Source organism: Salvia hispanica, chromosome 1, assembly GCF_023119035.1.
Source record: "Salvia hispanica cultivar TCC Black 2014 chromosome 1, UniMelb_Shisp_WGS_1.0, whole genome shotgun sequence".
NCBI classification, from domain to species: domain Eukaryota; kingdom Viridiplantae; phylum Streptophyta; class Magnoliopsida; order Lamiales; family Lamiaceae; genus Salvia; species Salvia hispanica.
The window spans coordinates 21,112,566-21,133,193 of NC_062965.1; the positions used below are offsets into that span (position 1 = coordinate 21,112,566).

At 36.4% G+C, this 20,628-nt stretch overlaps 3 protein-coding genes across 3 annotated transcripts; all 3 read right to left on the reverse strand.

Annotated features, from left to right (window-relative positions):
- Positions 1-5,825: 5,825 nt before the first annotated feature.
- Positions 5,826-7,001, reverse strand: LOC125189811 (receptor-like protein 35). Its single transcript, XM_048087043.1, has one exon. The coding sequence runs from the start codon at positions 6,999-7,001 to the stop codon at positions 5,826-5,828; it is 1,176 nt and encodes a 391-aa protein (XP_047943000.1).
- Positions 7,002-12,526: 5,525 nt separating this feature from the next.
- On the reverse strand, positions 12,527-15,456 carry LOC125207299 (receptor-like protein 7). The gene has a single exon (XM_048106581.1). The coding sequence runs from the start codon at positions 15,441-15,443 to the stop codon at positions 12,684-12,686; it is 2,760 nt and encodes a 919-aa protein (XP_047962538.1). The 5' UTR covers positions 15,444-15,456; the 3' UTR covers positions 12,527-12,683.
- Positions 15,457-19,078: 3,622 nt separating this feature from the next.
- LOC125189816 (receptor-like protein 54) lies at positions 19,079-20,044 on the reverse strand. The gene has a single exon (XM_048087047.1). It carries the CDS (start codon positions 20,042-20,044, stop codon positions 19,079-19,081), a length of 966 nt encoding a protein of 321 aa, XP_047943004.1.
- Positions 20,045-20,628: the final 584 nt, after the last annotated feature.

Here is a 20,628-nt window from a genome sequence, read left to right on the forward strand (position 1 = left end):
TGCAGCTCATGGAGGACGTCGAGCCAACGACGATAACCAAAGGCACTGTAGGGGAGGTAACCCCTAGTATGTAACTTTTAATTTTATCGTTTTAGTTTGTTTTTGGTGTGTTTTGTGTTACTTGCATACCATGTAAGTCTTCATTCTCCACCAACTTTTCAAACTTATTCTTTGCATAGCTTTGAATAAGTTTGGGGGGATGATATGGTGGATAGGGATACTAACGAGGTACTTGTCTTACTGCTTTAGATTGATTTGTTGTCTTTTGTTGCCTTTTTGGTATGTTTTAGGATAGAATTGTTTTGTTTGGTTGTGATTGATTGAAAATTTTGAGGCTTGAATTGAAAACAAAAAAAATTGGTTTCTTGGGATAAAGACTAATTGTTAATGATAAAAACATCATCCATCTTTTAAGCTATCATGGTCTTTGACTTAAGAGTTTGAGTAATAGGTGCATAAGTAACGAATTGCTTGTTTGCCTTGATTCATGCTATTACCCGAGTGAGATTTGAGCCAAAACTTCTATTTTGTGTGATTTTTTTTCATATGCTTGTTGTTGTTTCTAGAACTTGCTCCCTAATCATATTAAGTCTACATAGTGAATGTGAATTTAGGAGATGACGTTAGGCATTCTTTGTTTTCCCCTTCACAAGTGTATATATTTTTCTTAATCCCTAGTTAGCCCTTCTAGCCTAAAAAGTGTCCAAATGTCAAATAATTGTTAAGTCACCATCAAGAGTGATAAGCCTACAAACTTAGAAGCACATATGGGGCGTTGTAAAAAAATAAATAATAATAATGGAGGTATAAGCTAGACGAAGTCTAGAGGAACAAAAAAAAAACAATAAATTTGTGGAGGTATAAGCTAGACGAAGTCTAGAAGAGTTATTGGTTGGGTTTCTAAATAAGTGGGGACTGGATGGGAGGAAGAAGTTCGACAAAGTCTTACTTATCTGAGATTTGTATTGGGAAATGGTCTTTTGTTTGGAGTTGTAGTATATGGGTACCTGTGCTTCTTATACTTTTCAGTCACTTAAGCCTAAATTTTCCCTACCGTCCAAAGAGCCACGTTACAACCTTAATAAGTCCTTTCTGATTTTAAATTCACTTTCACATTCTAGTAGAGAAGATTTTTTATTTTGAGCAAGCCTATGGTAAACACTACTTGTATTTTGATTTGAGAGTATTATTTTCTATACATACACTTTTGAGAGTGAGATACACATATACAATATCTTGAGAGAAGCATGAATCCAAGGTGATATACGAGTTAGTAGTAAAAGTGTACTCGACGGCTTGACTTGATAGGATTTGTATTTTGATATGCTCTTTTATTCCATACCCTTTGAAACAATGATGATGTCTAAACCCCTTTAAACCCAAGTCTACTTTTAGTTCTTTTTCTTCATTGCTCGAGGACTAGCAATTATGTAAGTTTGGGGGAGTTGACATACTTGGATTTTACATGGTTTTAGAGGGTGGTTTTTTATGAATTTGAGCATATTTCGTCTATTATTAGGCGTGTTTATATCTACTTCTCTATTATGTTGGTATGTTGACCATTTTGTTAAGAATATGTAAAAAAAGGTACAAAATATGTGGATGTGCAGCAGCCTTGGTTTGAGACAATATTTACTAGAGATTTTGAAGTCCAATCAGCACATAATGCATACCAATCTCTTCGTCTTCGAAAGAGCTTCACGTGGGTATCTCGCACGCCTCAATTGGTATTTGGTAGAAGAAGTTATGGCTGTTATACGAACACTGCGCTGTCCAGAAAATCTCTCGCGGCTGGGTTAATTATTTCCCTATAATCCACCCGGTCGGGTGGCGTAATTATGCCTGCGAGATTCTAGAGAGTACCAAAGAAGTCCCACCTGGCCGGGTGAATTTCCAGCGGATTAATTCCATCCGGCCGGGCGTCAGTATGGCGTTTTTTAGAGCTGAAACGCAATTTTTTGAAGAAAAAAATAAGAAGGAAGAATTAGGTCAATTCTATTCATTCCTCGACAAGCGACAAAACACACGCTCTCTTTTTGTGAAGAACTCTTGGAAGAAGATTGAAGATTCAAGCTTCAATTCCTCCGCCAATTGCGATTCGCATCATGATTTCTACCGTTTTTCCTTGTTTCTATTTGTTTTCTACCATGAACATGAGTAGGTAAACATCTTTTATGTAGAATTCTCGGTGAAGATGCATTGATTTATAGTTTTAAACCAATTGACTTCGTTTTTATCTTGCTCTTGCAATTGTTTGAATTATTCTTGTGCTTTTTCCTAACAATTGCTTGATCACCAATTGGGAGTGTAGGGTTTCTTAGAATAATTGGGAGATGAAATATTTAACCTTGAAAGAAGAATTATTCACACCTTAATTCAATAAAACTCGGGAGAGTTGAGGTTCTGAGTGGGATCTTTAATCTAATCGAACTATTAGGAGTTAGGTCTAAGAATTAGAAGGGGACTTCAATTATTACACCTAATCTACGGATTTCTCACCTCGGGAGGGGTTTTAATCTATATTTGTGATTGATTCAACAATTCTGGAGACTTTAAATGGTAAATCGGTTTCAATTGGGTTAGGCTATGAGTTGAGCATCGGATCCTTGAATTCTGCATATTTCTCTATCATTTTTACAACTTGCTTCTTTATTCTCTTGTTTAAGTGTTTATTTTAATCTCTGAATTTATATGCTTTTCATAGTTGTTAGAAAAAAACCCAAAACTCTTGATCGTCTTGATAGTAGTTGAAATTTGTTCGTTGTACTTAGGTTTACACTTAATTGTCTCTGTGGGATACGATATACTCTTGCTTGCTATTTGCTACAATAACCCTATACACTTGCAGGTATTATTTGGGTAAAATAAAATTGAGTCAGGAAACACAAATCTCAAGTTGAATAACTTGGAATACACACAAGAGGAGTGAGCTACAATTTCAAAAGAGAGAGGAATTTTTCCTCACTTTTTCTTCTCTCAAAATGCACTCACCGAAACTCTCTGTTGCTCCCTCTCTCACTAGTTGCTATAATCTGCAACTCTTACACTGCTCTTCATCGACAGAATGAGCTCTATTTATAGGAGAACTTGAGCTGCAAATTTCTACTCCTATAGCCACCTCTACCACCGCCCAAAAGCCGCAACATTTGATTTTTTGAGGGAGTTGCAGCAGCTTTGCTGCATGAAGTTAGAAAACTCATACGTAATGCATTTATTGCATTAATGCGCACCTACAATTGTTGAGATTCTTAGTCAACTTTGGTGGCTTCCATATGTGGTGGACTATAAAACGCCACCAAGAGTTCTGTCTTTCATGTAGCACAAATCTGTGTGCACCAAATCAAGAGGCTGAACTCTTCTTGAGTGAGAGAAGCTCTTGAATGTGACTGTGTTGTTTTCCGGCCAAACAATCAACACAGGTTTCCAAATGCATTCCTTTTACCTCATGGATGAGGCTTCTTCTAGCCAAGATCGCCAGGCCTTTCTGGCTCAGATGTCCAAGCCTTTTATGCCATATCTCAATGGAGGAATTTTTGACGAATGCATTCACCTCTCCATTGGACAACGTTGCATGCATCAAGTAGCGCGAATTTTTCTTTCTACCTTTTGCTGCAATGAGGGAGCCTTTTATCAGCTTCCATTTTCCTTCGCCGAAATGGTTGATGTAACCATCGTCGTCGAGCTCGCCGGTGGAAATAATGTTGAGTCTGATATCAGGAACATGTCGAACATCTCTCAGAACGAGCTTGCATCCCGTGTCGGTGAGCAGATGAATGTCTCCTATACCAGCAACTTCTGTCACGCCGTGATTGGCCATTCTGACTTTTCCAAAGGTGCCACTGGTGTAGGATGTAAGCATATCACGGTATGGGTTAATGTGATATGATGCACCCGAATCAACGATCCAGTCCGTTTGTTGGCATGACGAACTCACACAGGCATCATCGCAAACTATGACGACATCGCCATCAGTTGCAACTGCTGCTGTGTCCTTCTCAACATTTTCATTATTTCCCCGCGTTTGATCTCTTTTCTTCTTTCTGCAGTCTCTCTCGTAGTGGTTTGGACCACCGCAATATTGGCATTTGAAGTCCTTTTTGTGTTTAGACTTCCCCCTGGATTTCTCTCTCGTGTTTTGAGAGTTTCTATTTTTACTTCTCCCTCGATCACTATTTTCAGCAACCATCGCTTTTGTCTCAGAAGAATGATCTTGCTCCCTTCTCCTGGATTCTTCATTAAGAAGACAATCTTTGACCATCTGCAAGGTCAGTGCTCCCCTGGAGCCGAGTTGCTGATTGACGCCACAAGAGTGTCCCAACTATCCGGCAACGAACTGAGTAGCAATAAAGCTATCACTTCATCATCAAGAGAAATCTTCATGTTGATGGATTGGTTAATAAGACCCTGATATGCATTGAGGTGCTCCGTCATGTTGGCACTCTCCACATATCGCAATCGAACGATTTTTCTGATGATGGATGCTTTGTTCAAGGCATTTTTCCTCTCGAACATAGCTTCCATTTTCTTCCAAAGAACATCAGCCTTTTCCTCATTGGCGAAATGATGGAAGATACTGTGTTCGATGAAGCGCCGGATGTAACCAACAGTTTTTCTGTGCATGATGATCCACTCATCATCACTCATATCCTTTGGTTTGGCATCATCTCCATGTAAGGGCAAATAGAGATCCTTACAGTAGAGAAGATCCAACATGCTTGGCTTCCAAACTGAGTAATTCGTTCCGCTCAATTTGAACATGCCACTAAGCGAAGACGATTCCTCCATTTTTAATCCGCCTCAGAACCACGATGGTCTGATACCACTTGTTGGGAAAAGTGGTGATAATTATCAAAGAGTATCAAAAACAAATTGATACTTGTGCAGCGGAACCAGGATAATTCTTTTCCCTCTTGCTGGATTAAATAATGGGACTAAACCAAGAAAATAAATTTGGTGCAGAATAAAACGTGAGACTAGAATTTTACGTGGAAAACCCAAATCGGGAAAAACCACGAGACGAAAGTCTAAATCTTCCACTATTTATATAGTAGGCTTACAAATTCTCCCTACACTCTATGGGGGAAACACAAACCTCAAGTTGAATAACTTGGAATACACACAAGAGGAGTAAGCTACAATTTCAAAGGAGATAGGAATTTTTCCTCACTTTTTCTTCTCTCAAAATGCACTCACCGAAACTCTCTCTTGCTCCCTCTCTCACTAGTTACTATAATCTGCAACTCTTGCACTGCTCTTCATCGACGGAATGAGCTCTATTTATAGGAGAACTTGAGCTGCAAATTTCTACTCATATAGCCACCTCTACCACCGCCCTATAGCCGCAACTTTTGAGTTTTTGAGGGAGTTGCAGCAGCTTTGCTGCATGAAGTTAGAAAACTCATACGTAATGCATTTATTGCATTAATGCCCACCTACAATTATTGACATTCTTAATCAACTTTGGTGGCTTCCACATGTGGTGGACTATCTCAACAGTAATTAATGCGGCCCATTTTTCCATCACTTGGTAGCACCATAGCCGTCCAACTTGAGAAGTTGATTGAGTCAAGACCACCAGTAAACTGATTCGATGATATATCTAGAATTTGGAGATTTGGCCGACTAGCGCGACATCTTACTTCCCCATGGACTGCAAGTCCATGATAGAAAGAGAAGCAGGGATATGGAAAGGCTTTTGCAGATTTGTTAGAAGATTAAAGGAGAGGTCCAAATACTCAAGTTGGGTTTCCCCTGCGATACTATTGTTTGAGAGATCCAATTCTTCTAGATCCAAATGTTTGATGAAATCAGGTAAACTAGACAGATTACATGAATTCAGAGTTACCACATTTAATCGGAGACCTCCATATGTACTCAGAATTAATGTTGTCAGTATAAACTGACAAGCTATTCCAGGATAGAGAAAGCAATGTGAGATTGGGAAGGCTTTGAAAGTTGTCGAGTTGAAAAGTTCCATTAAAATGGTTGTAACTAAGATCAAGTTCCAACAATGAAGGGAGAGCAAAAAGAGATTGGGGAACATTACCAAAGAACGAATTATGCCTCAAATCAAGATGAACAAGATCGGAAAAACTTTCAAACAATGTAGAAGGAAGTGAGCCTGTCAAGAAGTTAAAAAACAAATCGACACGAATCAGCTTGGTTAGGTTAGCAATGCTCGATGGAATAGAACCCTTCATTTTGCATCTAGAAAGAGTCAAGGTGGTCAGACTTGGAAACTTGGGAACCAAGTCATGGAGTGATACCCCTGAAAAATCATTATAATCTAGTTGAAGAACGGAAAGGGAATGAAGCTGCCGAAAGGATTTAGGAAAAGGGCCACACAGATTACAATTAGACATGCTCAAAGAGGTGAGGTTGGGTAAACGTGATGATATAATATGACCCCAATTTTTCCTTTCATGCAAGGAAGAAATATAGACATAATCAAGATAGAGCTTTCTAAGCTCTGTTAGGTTTTGGACAAGCATCTCCAAATTTGGGTGCTCAAGTCTTAGAGTATACCCGTTGGAGATATCGAGAATAACCAATCTCTTCAAGAATGATATTTCAAAGGGTACCTGTCCACCAAAACCAGATTCTGACAAATTCAAGTGTGTCAAATAGGTCAGATTGCCGATACCTTTTGGGATGGGAAGAGTCAAGGAGATGTCATTGTAGGCGAGGTTAAGCTTCTGCAGATATTTAAATTTGAAGAGACTCGACGAATTCCCAATTCCACCAGAAATGGCCTCACCATCAAGCTGCAAACTAACAACGTAGCTAGAAGCATCACATTCCACACCAGGCCACAAGCAGCACTCAACACTTTCTTTCCATCGCACCAGTTTTGTTGAGCGATAAGGCTTGAAGATCAACTCATCCTTGAGCTGAAGCAACAAGATTTCCTGATGAAGAAGGCATTTGTTATTATAAGAATGAGCAGTGAAAATGAAAGACGAAGTTAGTATACAAATGAAGAACAAGAAGTTTGAAAGCATTGTGAAAGAGGATATTGATAATTCTTTTGTTTGTGTAGAAATGAAGATATGTGCATGTGGGTTTAAACAGGGAGGGGTTTAACCATCTTACTTATTTCTTAGCCCCATCATTTAAATTCTAAAGATGAATGATACACTGCATAAATAAATAAATAAATAAATAAAGACTATATATATTTTGTAAATTCGACCAGTAATTAAACCTAAATGATATGGATGTGAAGAAAATGATAAAGTGATCATATAAATAATTGAGTCAACATGAGGTCCTTCTAATTCTCAATCAAATAAATAAATATTTGAATTAAAAAAAAAACACCAATAATCTCAGCCAAGCAATCCTTTGGCGTTAAATTCGGGCATTAGAACTTTGAATTGGTCATAACAGATTAGTTGTTAATGTGACAAAAATGATACTTGTAATTTCCACAAATTACGGTTAGACAAATGAAAACGAAAGTTTATATTCTTATTATTAGACTAACAGTATGTAGAAAATATGCACCATTTCGTCCCTGAAAATTTGTCATTTATTTTTATTTTCGTTCGTACCTAAAAATTTATCATTTTTTACTTTTATCACTTTTGGTAGTAGACCCCACATTCCAGTAACTTGTTCTCACTCATATTTTATTATAAAATCAATATATAAAAGTATGACCCACATGCTACTAACTTTTTCAACTCACTTTCTATTATATTTCTTAAAATCCGTGACGGGTCAAATGGCGATAAAATATAATGGACAAAGGGAGTAATTAGGAGTAGTATTTTTTATGAATAGGAAGTGATTGAAACTTAAACTTCTTATATATTGTGAGAGGTGTGTGTTAGGGTCCTTACAACATCTTAGTGTAAAATACAGAACAAATCACAGCCCTTAGATCCTTAAATTGGATGGTTGTGATAAACTACATTATTATACTAAAAATGTACTCCCTCCGCTCCTAATAATTCGTCACCATTTGACCCGACACGGGTTTTAAGAAATGTAATAGAAAGTGGGTTGAAAAAGTTGGTGGTATGTAGGTCCTAGTTTAATATATTAGTTTTATAATAAAATGTGAGTGTGAATGAGTTAGTGGAATGTAGGGTCAACTACCGAAAATGGTAAAAGTGAAAGGTGATAAATTTTTAGAGACGAACGGAAAAGGAAATATGTGACAAATTTTCAGGGACGGAGGGAGTACATTATTAGCCGAGGTACATTATTAGACTGGAAATGTACATTATTAGACTAAAATGCTACATTATTATCCGAGCTACATTATTAGGCTAAAAATCTACATTATTAGATGACGCGTGACATTAATCTGACCGTTAGATCACAAGATCCAATTGACTGCAAGTATTTGAGTTTTACTTATATTTAGCGTTTTGATATGAATACATCTCTATTGTGAGAACCGTCAAATGTTTGAACAAATTAAAACTTATAAAAGTTATTTAGCAATTATCGCAAATTACTTGTAAACTCAGTGCAATTACATTGTAGAGTTGGAAAGATCTTTGATAAATTAATGGACTAATAATTATCTGAGTGGTGATAAATATTTATCATAGATAATTGATTGTTCTAAATATTTTGCATGAAAAATTGGTTTAAAAATAGTAATTAATTTAAAACAAATTTATATTTAATGAACTAAAATCACTATAATAATTTAGCAAAGGAGTATCTCGGATTACCAAGAAGTTCAATACAATTATATTTTGAGCTGGAAAGACTTGCACCTAATTTAAGGTCTTCTGGGTCAGTCATTTTGGATCTTTGATAAGTCGATGGACTGATTATATAAGACAATATCATGTCATTTTCTTTTTGGAATATTTTCTTGTCCTAATTGGAGAAAAACTTTGTTATATATTTGCAGTTTTTTGTTTTGCCTTAGAATGGAGGTGTTTCATACTACTACTAATATATAGACGATAACACGAGTTAATTATTTCATCCTTTAGTTATATATTTGCAGTTTTTTCGTGTTGAGCTTTATTAAACATAGAGGCCTAACTGACAGGAGCCAGAAATTCACCACATATTGAATAAAATCTTATGGAAGCTAATTAATTATACATATAAAAGGAAAAGAAAGTATTTTTCCCCACTTAGATACACCCTTGCAATAGTGGGAAAGGAAGGAAGAGGAAGGGACGGCCATAACCATTTTATGAATCTCCAAGCTAATCTTTTCTTCAGTTTATTTCTATGATGAGGGATTAACCGGATGGATATCTTCGTAGAACTCGAAAATAAATCAAGTAAGCCTTTCTTTCTATACTTTTTTTATGACATGAAATTTGTTAATGACTGGAAGTTTTGCCCCAATGGAGTAGTAGTGAGTATATGATTTAATTAATGTTTGATTTATTAATGAATATTTTATGCTCTCGTTTGGTTATTGATTTGAAGATTAAAATACCATAAATTGGAATATGCATAAGGATCGAGGAGAGTGAAACTAAAATTATTAAATAATATTGAGTAATTGTTTGATTTAGTTAGAGTTATGATGTTGATAATGTGATTAAACATGCTTTAAAATAAGAAGTGATTAGTCTTGATAATGGAATTATAGCTTGTTAATTGGTAATAAAATAAGTCGGAGAGGAAAATATTTAATATAGTCAATGAATTTATTTAGGAATTTATGAAAATACCTATGAAATAGTAAAGAATAATTGGTGGTTTTTATTTGAAGGTTTAATGGAATAAAATGGATAAATAGTGAATATATATATTATATATAATGATATAAAGAATGTGTATAATTAATATGAGCTGCTTGTGAGTAGTACATAAGGCGGATGATTATCGACGGTGGTTGCAAAGATAGGATAATGATTGGAAGAGAAAAAGGATGCGAAGTGACTGAAACGTAAAGGTGGTAAAAATGACTTATGCTCATAAGTCTGTCAGGTAGCCTGCTCAGCAATTAAATGGCTTAATTCTCTTATGTGCTATAATATGACACTTATGTGACCATTATTATCTTAGTAAAATTATGAGTAATTATGTGATAAAGACTATGAAGTAAAATATGAGAATACGATTGTGACTGTAGATAATTGTGGAAATGGGTTAAGTTGAATATGATAAGTGATATAAGATGTTGAGATGTATACAAATATGATTAAATGTGATGATGTTTGATCTATCTATCTGTGACGAGGTCTGATCTGTATGTATTGATGGGAATTTGGGATGGTTTTGAGAGTGTTGGAATTTAATCTATAAATTCGAAATGATATGGTGTGAAAATAAGTTGTTGATGTGTTATGTTGGAAATAGTTGAGAATAAGTATTGAGATGAAAATGAGTGTACTTGCATGTGTTTATGCCCCGTGCTTGAGTGCATTCTGTGGTTACAATTGGCATGCCATAGGACAGCAGCGCTGCATTATCTGCGATCACTCGTCTTATAACCGAAGTGAGGATCGTCTCTGTCTCTGATCTCTGATCTCTGATCTCTGTCTAAATCAGGTATCTGTGATCATCTCTGTCTCTGTCTGCATCCTAAATGGGTGGTCTGTGCGGAGTCCTCTCGAGGATGAATTTCGCTCTGCATCTGATTCTGTTTCTGATTTGGTCCGCGTACCCTAGTCTATCACTAAGCACTTAATGAGGGCTATATGTGTTCGGATATGTGAAAATGTTAGTGATCTGTATATGCTATATAAGTTGATTGTGATATTGATGTGATGTGTGGATATCATGTGTAATACTTGATGAATATGTGAATCTGCTGGGATTGATGTTGTCTACTATTGGGTTCTAGGCACGTGTTGGTTATAGGGGAGATGCTGCCCAATTTATGTTAGAAATTAATAAGACAATAATAATATGATAGATGTGGATGATTGGTAGCAAAATAATAAAAAATTTCAAGCATTTTAAGTTGTATAATTTTTGCCTATAGAAAAATTGGCTAAAGTGTTGAGTGTGCTACAGGTTAGTCGGCTTGGGGATTATCAGTCGATGTTTCTTCATGTCTTCCTCAGCTTTGCATCCTTGGCGGGTCACTGAGTTGTCAATGATAGACGTTTCGAATTGTTAGTTGTGGCATATTAGTAATAAATATTATACTAAGTTACTACCGCTGTAATTATAAATATTGATCAATAATTTGAATATTTGGGTTTGAATTCAGAAAATGAAAATTTTAAATTGTCATACTTTACGGTACCGGAAATGTGACATCACCTATTCGGCCGGCGGACGATCGAGTGGGGGGGTGTTACAAACTTGGTATTCCTTGATCATAGAATTTTTTCTCCAAAAATATACTCCCCGTCCACAAAAAATAGAGAACAATTACCATTTTCGACCATCCACATAAAATAGAGCACATTCATTTATGGAAAGTTTTCAACAAATAATAATCCTACACATCATTCCACTAACACTACTTTTCTCTTACTTTTTCTCCTTCTCTCTTACCTTTTTCCCTGAACTCCTACTTTACCTATTCTACATTAAAACTCATGTCATTCACAAATTGCTCTATTTTTTGTGGACGGAGGGAGTATATAAAGATATTTTAATATACTAAAAATGGGCAAAATTATGGATATTTAAAAAAAAAACATTAAAATTAACGATTAGAAATAGCATACATGAATTTTTTTTAGGTGGGGTATTTGCCCCTTGTGGAGGCCATATAGATCCGTACCTTAAGTTTCAGATGCCATCATTTGCCACTTCTCTCTTTCTCTTCTATGTTTTTCTATTTCTTGAAATATTGATGTCAATCTACATCTGCAACAATAAGGTAATCAGTTAATTGATCGTCACCAAATGCCAATTCTTGCGACTTAACTAAAAATAGTAGAAACTCAGCAAGATTAATCATAATTTAGATCCAATGACAATATATAGCTGTTTGATGAGTAGGCTTGATTTTGGACTGGGCCGAGCCATAAATTAAAGTCTAATGGGCCGGGTATACCTTATTTTGGACTGGGCTGGATTATGCTTTAGTTAGTCCCTATCCAAATTCTCGAGTTGGGCTATGCCCACATTTTTCAAAGGCTTAATAATTTTTTGAAGATTAAAATCCATCTTCCCATACTTAAAAAAAAGGCACAAAAAAGGATAAATATATGAACCATCATTTATCCCTTTTCGTATAGTGTACTCCTTTGCACATGATTGAAGTGGTTAGCTCAGACAGAAGTTTATGCATTTGTTGCTACAAATTGGTATTTTGATAATCTAATTTGTTTCTTTCTTTCTCCAGAATCGATCTCTTTGCCCTTATTTTTTACAATCCTAATCGTGTTGAGTTATTAAGAAACATATATCATAAGTGTGCCATTAAAGAATTTCTTTTTATGGTTTTTCAACTTGAATGATTGGCTGTAGAATAATTTGAATCACTTGGGTTCTGGAATTTGATTTTAAGTTCACTTGCTATCATATGTATGATCCATGATTGCTTCTTTTCATAATTTGTATTGATATGGAGTAAAGGCAGTTTGTATTGCTTCTAATGAAAATAAAGAAAAACCGAATACAAAAACTTGAATTGAAACTTAAAATCATAATTTCATTATACTGTACAACCCATAAACTTTAAGATAACTAAATCATAATTAAACATAGGGAGCCACACAAGCTAAGCTAAACCACTATTTATTTCAATGTCTTTAGAAAACATAGATAAAATTTTCAACACTAATGTCTCATGACTGATTCCTTGCCGCTGCTCTTCTTGCACGCCTTCTTCTCATGTCTCTTGCAATGAACATGTCTTCAACAACCTCTTCTATTTTCCCAAAGTATTTCTCTCTGAAGCTTCGACAGAATAGAAGCAGCCACACGATGCTTCCTACTCCCACAACATATCCAACTGCAGCACACACGTATTCCCACTCTATCTCCTTCTTCTCTTCCCCATTTTCATCATATCCAGTTGGCAGTGATACATTAGTATTATTACTGCAGCTTATGTCGAGAGGGAAACCACATAGCCCTGGATTTCCTTCAAATGAATCAGCTGAGAATGTTTGAATTTGCCGCCCTTTTGGGATCGCTCCAACAAACTTATTGTAGGAGAGATTCAATTTCGAAAGGAATGTGAGCCCTCCAAGCTCCTCCGGGATCTGCCCTGCTAGTTGGTTTAAAGAGAGGTCGAGTGATTCGAGATCACTCAACCTACCAAATGATTTTGGGATGCTTCCATTAAGGGCATTGTGGGAGAAGTTAAGTTGTCGAAGTGAGGTAAGATCACCAATTGCATTTGGTAACTTTCCGTAGAAACTATTGGAAGACAAATCAATGGTACTAAAGTCTGCAAAAATTCTGTAAAGATCCATAGTTTGCCCTTTCACCATTAGTGTCATTCCAAAGCTCAGAAAGTCGATACGGAACTTTTCATCACTCGATAACATCATAGTCGTCCAACTAGAGAAGTTGATTGATTCCAGGCTTCCACTAAAATTATTCGAAGATACATCTAGAATTTGGAGATATGGACAACTATTGTGACAACTTAAATCCCCATGGAATCTATTGGAGTGCAAAACAAGAACACGCAAGGTCGATGATAGTATGCATGGGAAAGTGTCGTTCATCATGTTGTTCCCAACATTCATGTACAATAACTGCTTGCAGTGTTCAAGGGACTTTGGGATCTTCCCTTGTAAAGTATTATTGTTAAGATCCAAATAAAATAGCTCACAATCCGTAGGAAAAATATCTGGAATGATACCGTTGATGTTGTTTTGACTCAGATCGAGCAAGCTAATCTTTTCAAGTGGGAAAAGGGGTATGTTGCCGCTGATGTTGTTACGACTCAAATTGACATCCGTGAGGTTTCTAAGTAGGCAAGCGGGTATGCTGCCACTTAATTTGTTTCCAGATAAGTCAAGATAACTGAGTTGTGTGGCATTGCAGAGGCAGGTTGGAATTGATCCACTCAATCTGTTACTATACAAGTAAAGTTCAACCAGTCGTGTGGCATTACAGATGGAGGTTGGAATTGATCCACTTAAACTGTTATTAGCAAGAAACAAGTACCTGAGTTGAGATTCAACTGGAATTGGCAGATGCGACTCATCCCTAAGAAGGTTAGAGTGCAAGTATAGGGTTTCAAGAGAAGGAGGGATATAATATGGCTTTTGCAGATATGTTAGAAGATTAAAGGAGATATCCAAAACCGAAAGACGTGTTCCCCAAATCCAACTAGGTGTTTCCCCTGCAATACTATTGTTTGAGAGATCCAGTCTTTCTAGATCCAAATGTTTGATAAAATCAGGAAAACTGGACAAGTTACATGAATTTAGGTATAATTCTTTTAATTGGCGACATCCATATGAACTTGAATTGACGTTTCCAACATCTACTGACAAGCTATTGCTAGATAGACCGAGCAATGTGAGATTGGGAAGGCTTTGAAAGTTGTCGAGTTGAAAAGGGCCACTAAATCGGTTGTTTCTAAGATCAAGTTCAAACAATGAAGAGAGGGCAAAAAGAGAGCGGGGAATGTTACCAAAGAATGAATTGTACCTCAAATCGAGATGAACGAGATTGGAAAGACCTTCAAAGAATGTAGAAGGAAGCGAACCTGTCAAGTAGTTATTTGACAGATCAACATGAATCAGCTTTGTTAGGTTAGCAAAGGTGGATGGAATAGAACCATTCAATTTGCAGTAACTAAGAGTCAAGGTGGTCAGACTTGGACAATTGGTGATCAAGTCATGGAGTGATACCGCTGAAAGATCGTTCCAATCTAGTCGAAGAATAGAAAGGGAGCGAAGTTGCCAAAAGGAATTAGGCAAAGGGCCATAAAGACCACAACTAACCAAGCTCAAAGAGGTGAGGTTGGGTAAATGTGATAATGTAATATTGACCCAACTTTTCCTTTCATGCAAGGAAGCGATAATGACACGATCAAGATGGAGCTCTCTAAGCTCTGTTAGATTTAGGACCAGCATCTCCAAAATAGAATAATCAAGAAATACTGGATTGTTGGAGATATCGAGACTAGATAGTCTCGTTAGGGATGAAATTTCAAAAGGAACCTGCCCACCAAAACCCGCATATGACAAATTCAAATGTGTCAAATAGGTAAGGTTGTCAATACCTCTTGGAATGGGAACAGTATAGTTTAAGTGATTGTCGGCAAGGTTAAGCTTCTGCAGATTTTTAAATCTGAAGAGACTCGACGAATCCCCAATTCCGCCGAAAATGGCCTCATCATCAAGCTGCAAACTAATGACATAGCCAGAAGCATCACATTCCACACCGTGCCACTTGCAGCACACATCACTTTCATTCCATCGCACCAGCTTTGTCGAAAGAGAAGAATTGAAGATCAACTCATGCTTTAGTTGAAGCAACAAGATCTCCTGATGACGAAGGCATTTGTTGTTATAAGAATGGGCAGTGAAAAAAGAGGACGAAATTAGGAAACAAATGAACAACATCAAGTTTGAAAGCATCTTGAAAGAGGATATTGATGATTCTTTTTTTATGTACATATGATGATAGGTGAATGTGGCTTTAAATAGACAATCGCAGTATGGCAAGACTTAGTCTCTTCTGTGAGGAGGTTCAATAAAAGCTAAGGATAATATCGTCAAATTTTCCATAATTTTGTTCATATGGAGTGTAGGCCCTAAATCCGAAACCAATGTTAGTCTCTTCTGTGAGGAGGTCACAAATGATCTCTTATCTTATGCAACCACTACCTGACACAATAAGAGCAAAAGAGAGAGTTAAGACCCTACCAATTAAGTAAAATACTTATTTGTATAATATCATCAGAAATTTCGGTAATTTATTATAATCGTTGTGCATAAGACCCTATCTTTAAAAATAAACACAAGGAAATTATTATCTCAGCAAAATTGAGTAAATGTTAATTTTGGTCCTAAGCATATTACCAAAATATGAATTTACCCCAAAACATACATTTTTTGAAAAATTGGTGCATAACAAATGAAAATGTCGTCGTCAAAAAACTAACGGACAACGCTAATTGCACAGTGGCATGACCGTTAGTTTTTTGACAGAATCGTAGAAAAAGGACCACTCCGACAAGGATTTCATTTGCTATAGACTATTTTTCAAAGAGCGAATGTTTTGATCCAAATTTGCATTTTGGTGATATGCTTAAGACCAAAATTGACCTTTACTTAAACAAATTTCAGCATTCACCCGTATGCCTTATCTACAAGGACTAAGACTTTGAAACAATTGCGACATGTAACCATTTCACTTAATGATAGACTAACAATATATACCTACTTCACTATAACATTAAAGTGTATGCAGTTGTACATTAATTTTAGCGTGTTGATTGAAGTGAGTTTGGGCCACTGCTATTTAAGGTGCCAAGTCTGACATTTTCAAAGATGACTATGCAACAAAGACTTCAAGAGTTGACTTGAAAGACTAATAGGCTTACTTTAAAGTTAAAATAGTTTCTAACTTGATTAGGGCTGGCAAAATATACCGTCGTACCGAAATACCGCACTTACCGTACCGAAAAAATACCGAAAATACCGAATTTTCGGTATACCGCACTTTTCGGTACGGTATGATACCGTACCGACAAATTAAGGTACGGCAAAGGTATGGATTTTGCATATACCGAGGTATACCGCACCATACCGCATCATACCGCAGTTACGGTATATACCGCAAAATTACGGTATATACCGCAAAATTATGGTATATACCGTAATTTTGTGGTATAAACCGTTAATAATTATATATATTTAATATATTTATTATTTATAAAATTATACTAATATTTTTAAATGACATGAATTATGTTTGATTGTAATGGAATTTTATATTTTGGACATTTTCTAGATAGACAAAATGTTATTTTCAATATTTTATACATCAAACCGGTATCATTTGCGGTATACCGCGGTATACCGCAACACGGTACGGTATACCGAAATGTCGGTAAGGTAAAGGTTTTCAAAGATTGATATACCGAATTTTCGGTATACCGCATTGCGGTATACCGAAGAATTCGGTTAGGTATAGGTATGACATTTTCTCATACCGCAGTTTGCGGTACGGTATGCGGTATGAGATTTTCGGTGCGGTATACCGTACCGTGACAACCCTAAACTTGATAAAGTGAGCTTGAGATAAAATTGAGATAGAAATAAAATTCCAAGAGTATATGTTTGGAACAACAAACAAAATAATCAAATCAACCCTTTATGTTTATCCTAAGGTAAAAGTAAGTTAACCCTTTGGATTCAATCTGTCACACAAGCATCACATTCCACACCGTGCCGGTTGCAGCACTCGCCACTTTTATTCCATCGCATCAGCTTTGTCGAAAGAGAAGAATTGAAGATCAACTCATCCTTGAGTTGAAGCAAAGATTTCCTGATGGCGAAGGCATTTGTTATTATAAGAATGACTGTTGAAAATGTACGAAAAATTAGGAAATAAGTGAACCACAACAAGTTTGAAAGCATTGCGAAAGAAGAAATTGATAAATCTCTTTTTGTGTACAAATGATGATAGGTGAAAGTGGGTGTATATAGACAATCGCGGTTTACTTAGATATCGTTTTAAGCCTTTTGAGACCAGAAATAATGCTAGAAGGGGTTTCACCATTAATAAACACAAAAATCTACCTTTAGTCCATATTTCACCATTAATTTTACGAATAACATAAAAATTAAAGCCTGAATTTTTTATTTTTCATAACACTTGAGGTAAATACTACTCCCTCCGTCCCCCATTACTTGACACGGTTCGACCCGGCATGGGTTTTAAGAAATGTAATGGAAAGTGTGTTGCAAAAGTTGGTGGGATGTGGGTCCTACTTTTAAAGTATTAGTTTTATAATAAATGTGAGTAGGAATGAGTTAGTGGAATATGGGGTCCACTACCAAAAATGAAAAAAGTGAAGTGTGTCAAGTAATGGGGGACGGACCAAAATGGCAAACTGTGTCAAGTAATTGGGGACGGAGGGAGTAACATACTGGAGTGAGTTAATGTAAAACTATTTTTTTTATAGTAAAAACTAAACATACTGTATCAAACGCATAAAATTTCACAAGTAGCTCAATCAGTCAGTTATAGTCTAAAGGTAAATGATCATGCACTATAAATAAATAAATAAATAAAGAAGGAAAACTCATAGAATGTAAATCATCTAGCTTATTTTCCTCAAATCATCTCATTCAAGCATTAGATCCAAATTATTTATCTTTTGAAGAAACAAAATGTATATTTGTGTGTCTGAAATTTAACCTTATTCATCTTCATCCAACATTAGATGAAAAAGTGCCTCTTCTAATTAACTACTGCACTTCTCCCAGTTTCTCATTTGTGATGTTTATATTGGCTCATAGTTGCATATTAATTTTTGGGTGCGGAAAATGCAGTATTACAAGCTTTTGTTGAAAGGCTTCAAAGCTTCAAAACTTTTGATTATTCAATCCTTCCCTTGACAGAGTATTTTTGTAGCAGAGGTATGATGGAAGTTTTTTAAAGCATAGTAATTTTTTGCATTTTCTCATCACAGTAGTATTTATTGGGGTCAATACTTTTTTCTTTCTTCTGATGATGAAAGTGCTACTTAAGAAATACTAATATGCATCAAAATCCTTAGGAAATTTGCAGTGCAATTCTAGAAGATACCATAATTGAATGATGTTTTGCAACATACTAACATGCACCACAAATAATCAGTATATTCCAAAATTCATTAAATTGTACAACCCACAAACTTCAAGATAAAAACATACAGGGAACCACAAAAGCTAAGCTAAATCCCTATTTATTTCACACTCTTATATAAAACAAATAACATTTCCTTTCCAACACTACTGTCTCCTGATTCGATTCCCTGCTGCTGCTGCTCTTCTTGCACGTCTTCTTCTCTTGTCTCTAGCAATGAACATGTCTTCAACAACCTCTTCTATTTTGCAAAAGTATTTCTCTCTGAAGCTTCGACACAATATAAGCAGCCACACGATGCTTCCTACTCCCACAACATATCCAAATGCAGCACACACATATTCCCACTTTATCTCTTTCTTCTCTTGCCCCATTTCATCATATCCCGGTGGTGGCACATTAGTTTTACTGCAGTTTATGTCGAGAGGGAAACCACATAGCCCAGAATTTCCTTCAAATGAATCTGCTGAGAATGTTTGAATTTGCTGCCCTTTTGGGATCGCTCCAACAAACTTATTGTAGGAGAGATCAATTTTGAAAGGAATGTGAGCCCTCCAAGCTCCTCAGGGATCCAGCCTGTAAGTTGGTTCACGGAGAGGTCGAGTGATTCGAGATTCTTCAGTTGACCAAATGATTTTGGGATGCTTTCGTTGAGGGCGTTGTGGGAGAAGTTAATTTGATGAAGTGAGGTAAGATCGCCAATTGCATTTGGAATCTCTCCATAGAAACTATTGGAAGACAAATCAATGGTACTAAAGTCTGACAAAATCTTGTGAAACTCCATCATTCGCCCTTTCATGATTAATGTCACGTCAAGCTTGTGGCCAAAACCGCCTTCGAAATCTCCACCACTCGATCGCACCATAGCCGTCAAGCTAGAGAAGTCGATTGATTCAAGACTTCCACAAAAATGATTCGATGGTACATCCAGTATTTTAAGATTTTGCCAATTTCCGTGACATCGTAAATCCCCATGGAATCTGTTGGAGTGCAAAACAAGAACAGCCAAGAGAGACGTTAGCATGCATGGGAAAGTGTCGTTGATCATGCTGTTCCCAATATTCATGTGCTCCAAAAACACGCAACTTCCAGTGGACTTTGGGATCTTCCCTTCTAAAGCATTATTGTTAAGATCCAAATAACTTAGCCCACAAAGCACTGGAAAAGTATCTGGAATGTAACCGCTGATGTTGTTTCGACTCAGATCAAGGTCACTAATGTTTTCAAGGAGGCAAGGGGGTATGCTGCCACTTAATTTATTTCTAGACATGTCAAGAATTAGGAGGTTTATAGCATTGCAGAAGGAGATTGGAATTGATCCACTAAAACTATTATTAGCAAGAGAAAAGTACTGAAGTTCAGATTGAAGTGGAATTGACATCTGCAACACGCCCTTAAGCTGGTTGGAGTTCAAGTGTAGGAACCAAAGAGAAGCAGGTATATGGTAAGGTTTTTGCAGATTCGTCAGAAGATTAAACGACAAGTCCAAATACTCAAATTGTGTGGGTTAATTCTATTTGTGTTCTAGGCTACAATAGCCATTCCAAATTAATACTGGACTTTATTTAGCTTCCCAGTTTAGGAAAGACGCATGAGGATCATGCGTCTTTCGTTAATGAAACGTATCAGATATATGCGTCTTAGGGAAAGACGCATGACCCTCATGCGTCTGTTAATTTTTTAATTTTTTTATTGAAAGACGCATGACCCTCATGCGTCTTTCCCTAAGACGCATAAGGGTCATGCGTCTCTATTTTGAACATATCAGACAGAGGCAGAACGCAGAATACCATTCTGTGAAACTAAGGCAGCGGCGATTTCCGGCGATTAGCGGCGAATCCCGGCGAAATCTTCCAATTTTCCGTTTGATTTCGGTTAGTTTTCTTTAATTCTTCAACATTCCTCACTTATTCGTTGGTAATAGGCTTTTTTGTTTTGGTTTTAGGTGATTTTGTAAATTAGATT

What these genes read in the sequence shown, in the direction of transcription:
- LOC125189816 (XM_048087047.1), bottom strand. Translation starts at nt 20,044, where the DNA reads ATGTCAATTCCACTTCAATCTGAACTTCAGTACTTTTCTCTTGCTAAT.
- LOC125207299 (XM_048106581.1), bottom strand. Translation starts at nt 15,443, where the DNA reads ATGCTTTCAAACTTGATGTTGTTCATTTGTTTCCTAATTTCGTCCTCT.
- LOC125189811 (XM_048087043.1), bottom strand. Translation starts at nt 7,001, where the DNA reads ATGCTTTCAAACTTCTTGTTCTTCATTTGTATACTAACTTCGTCTTTC.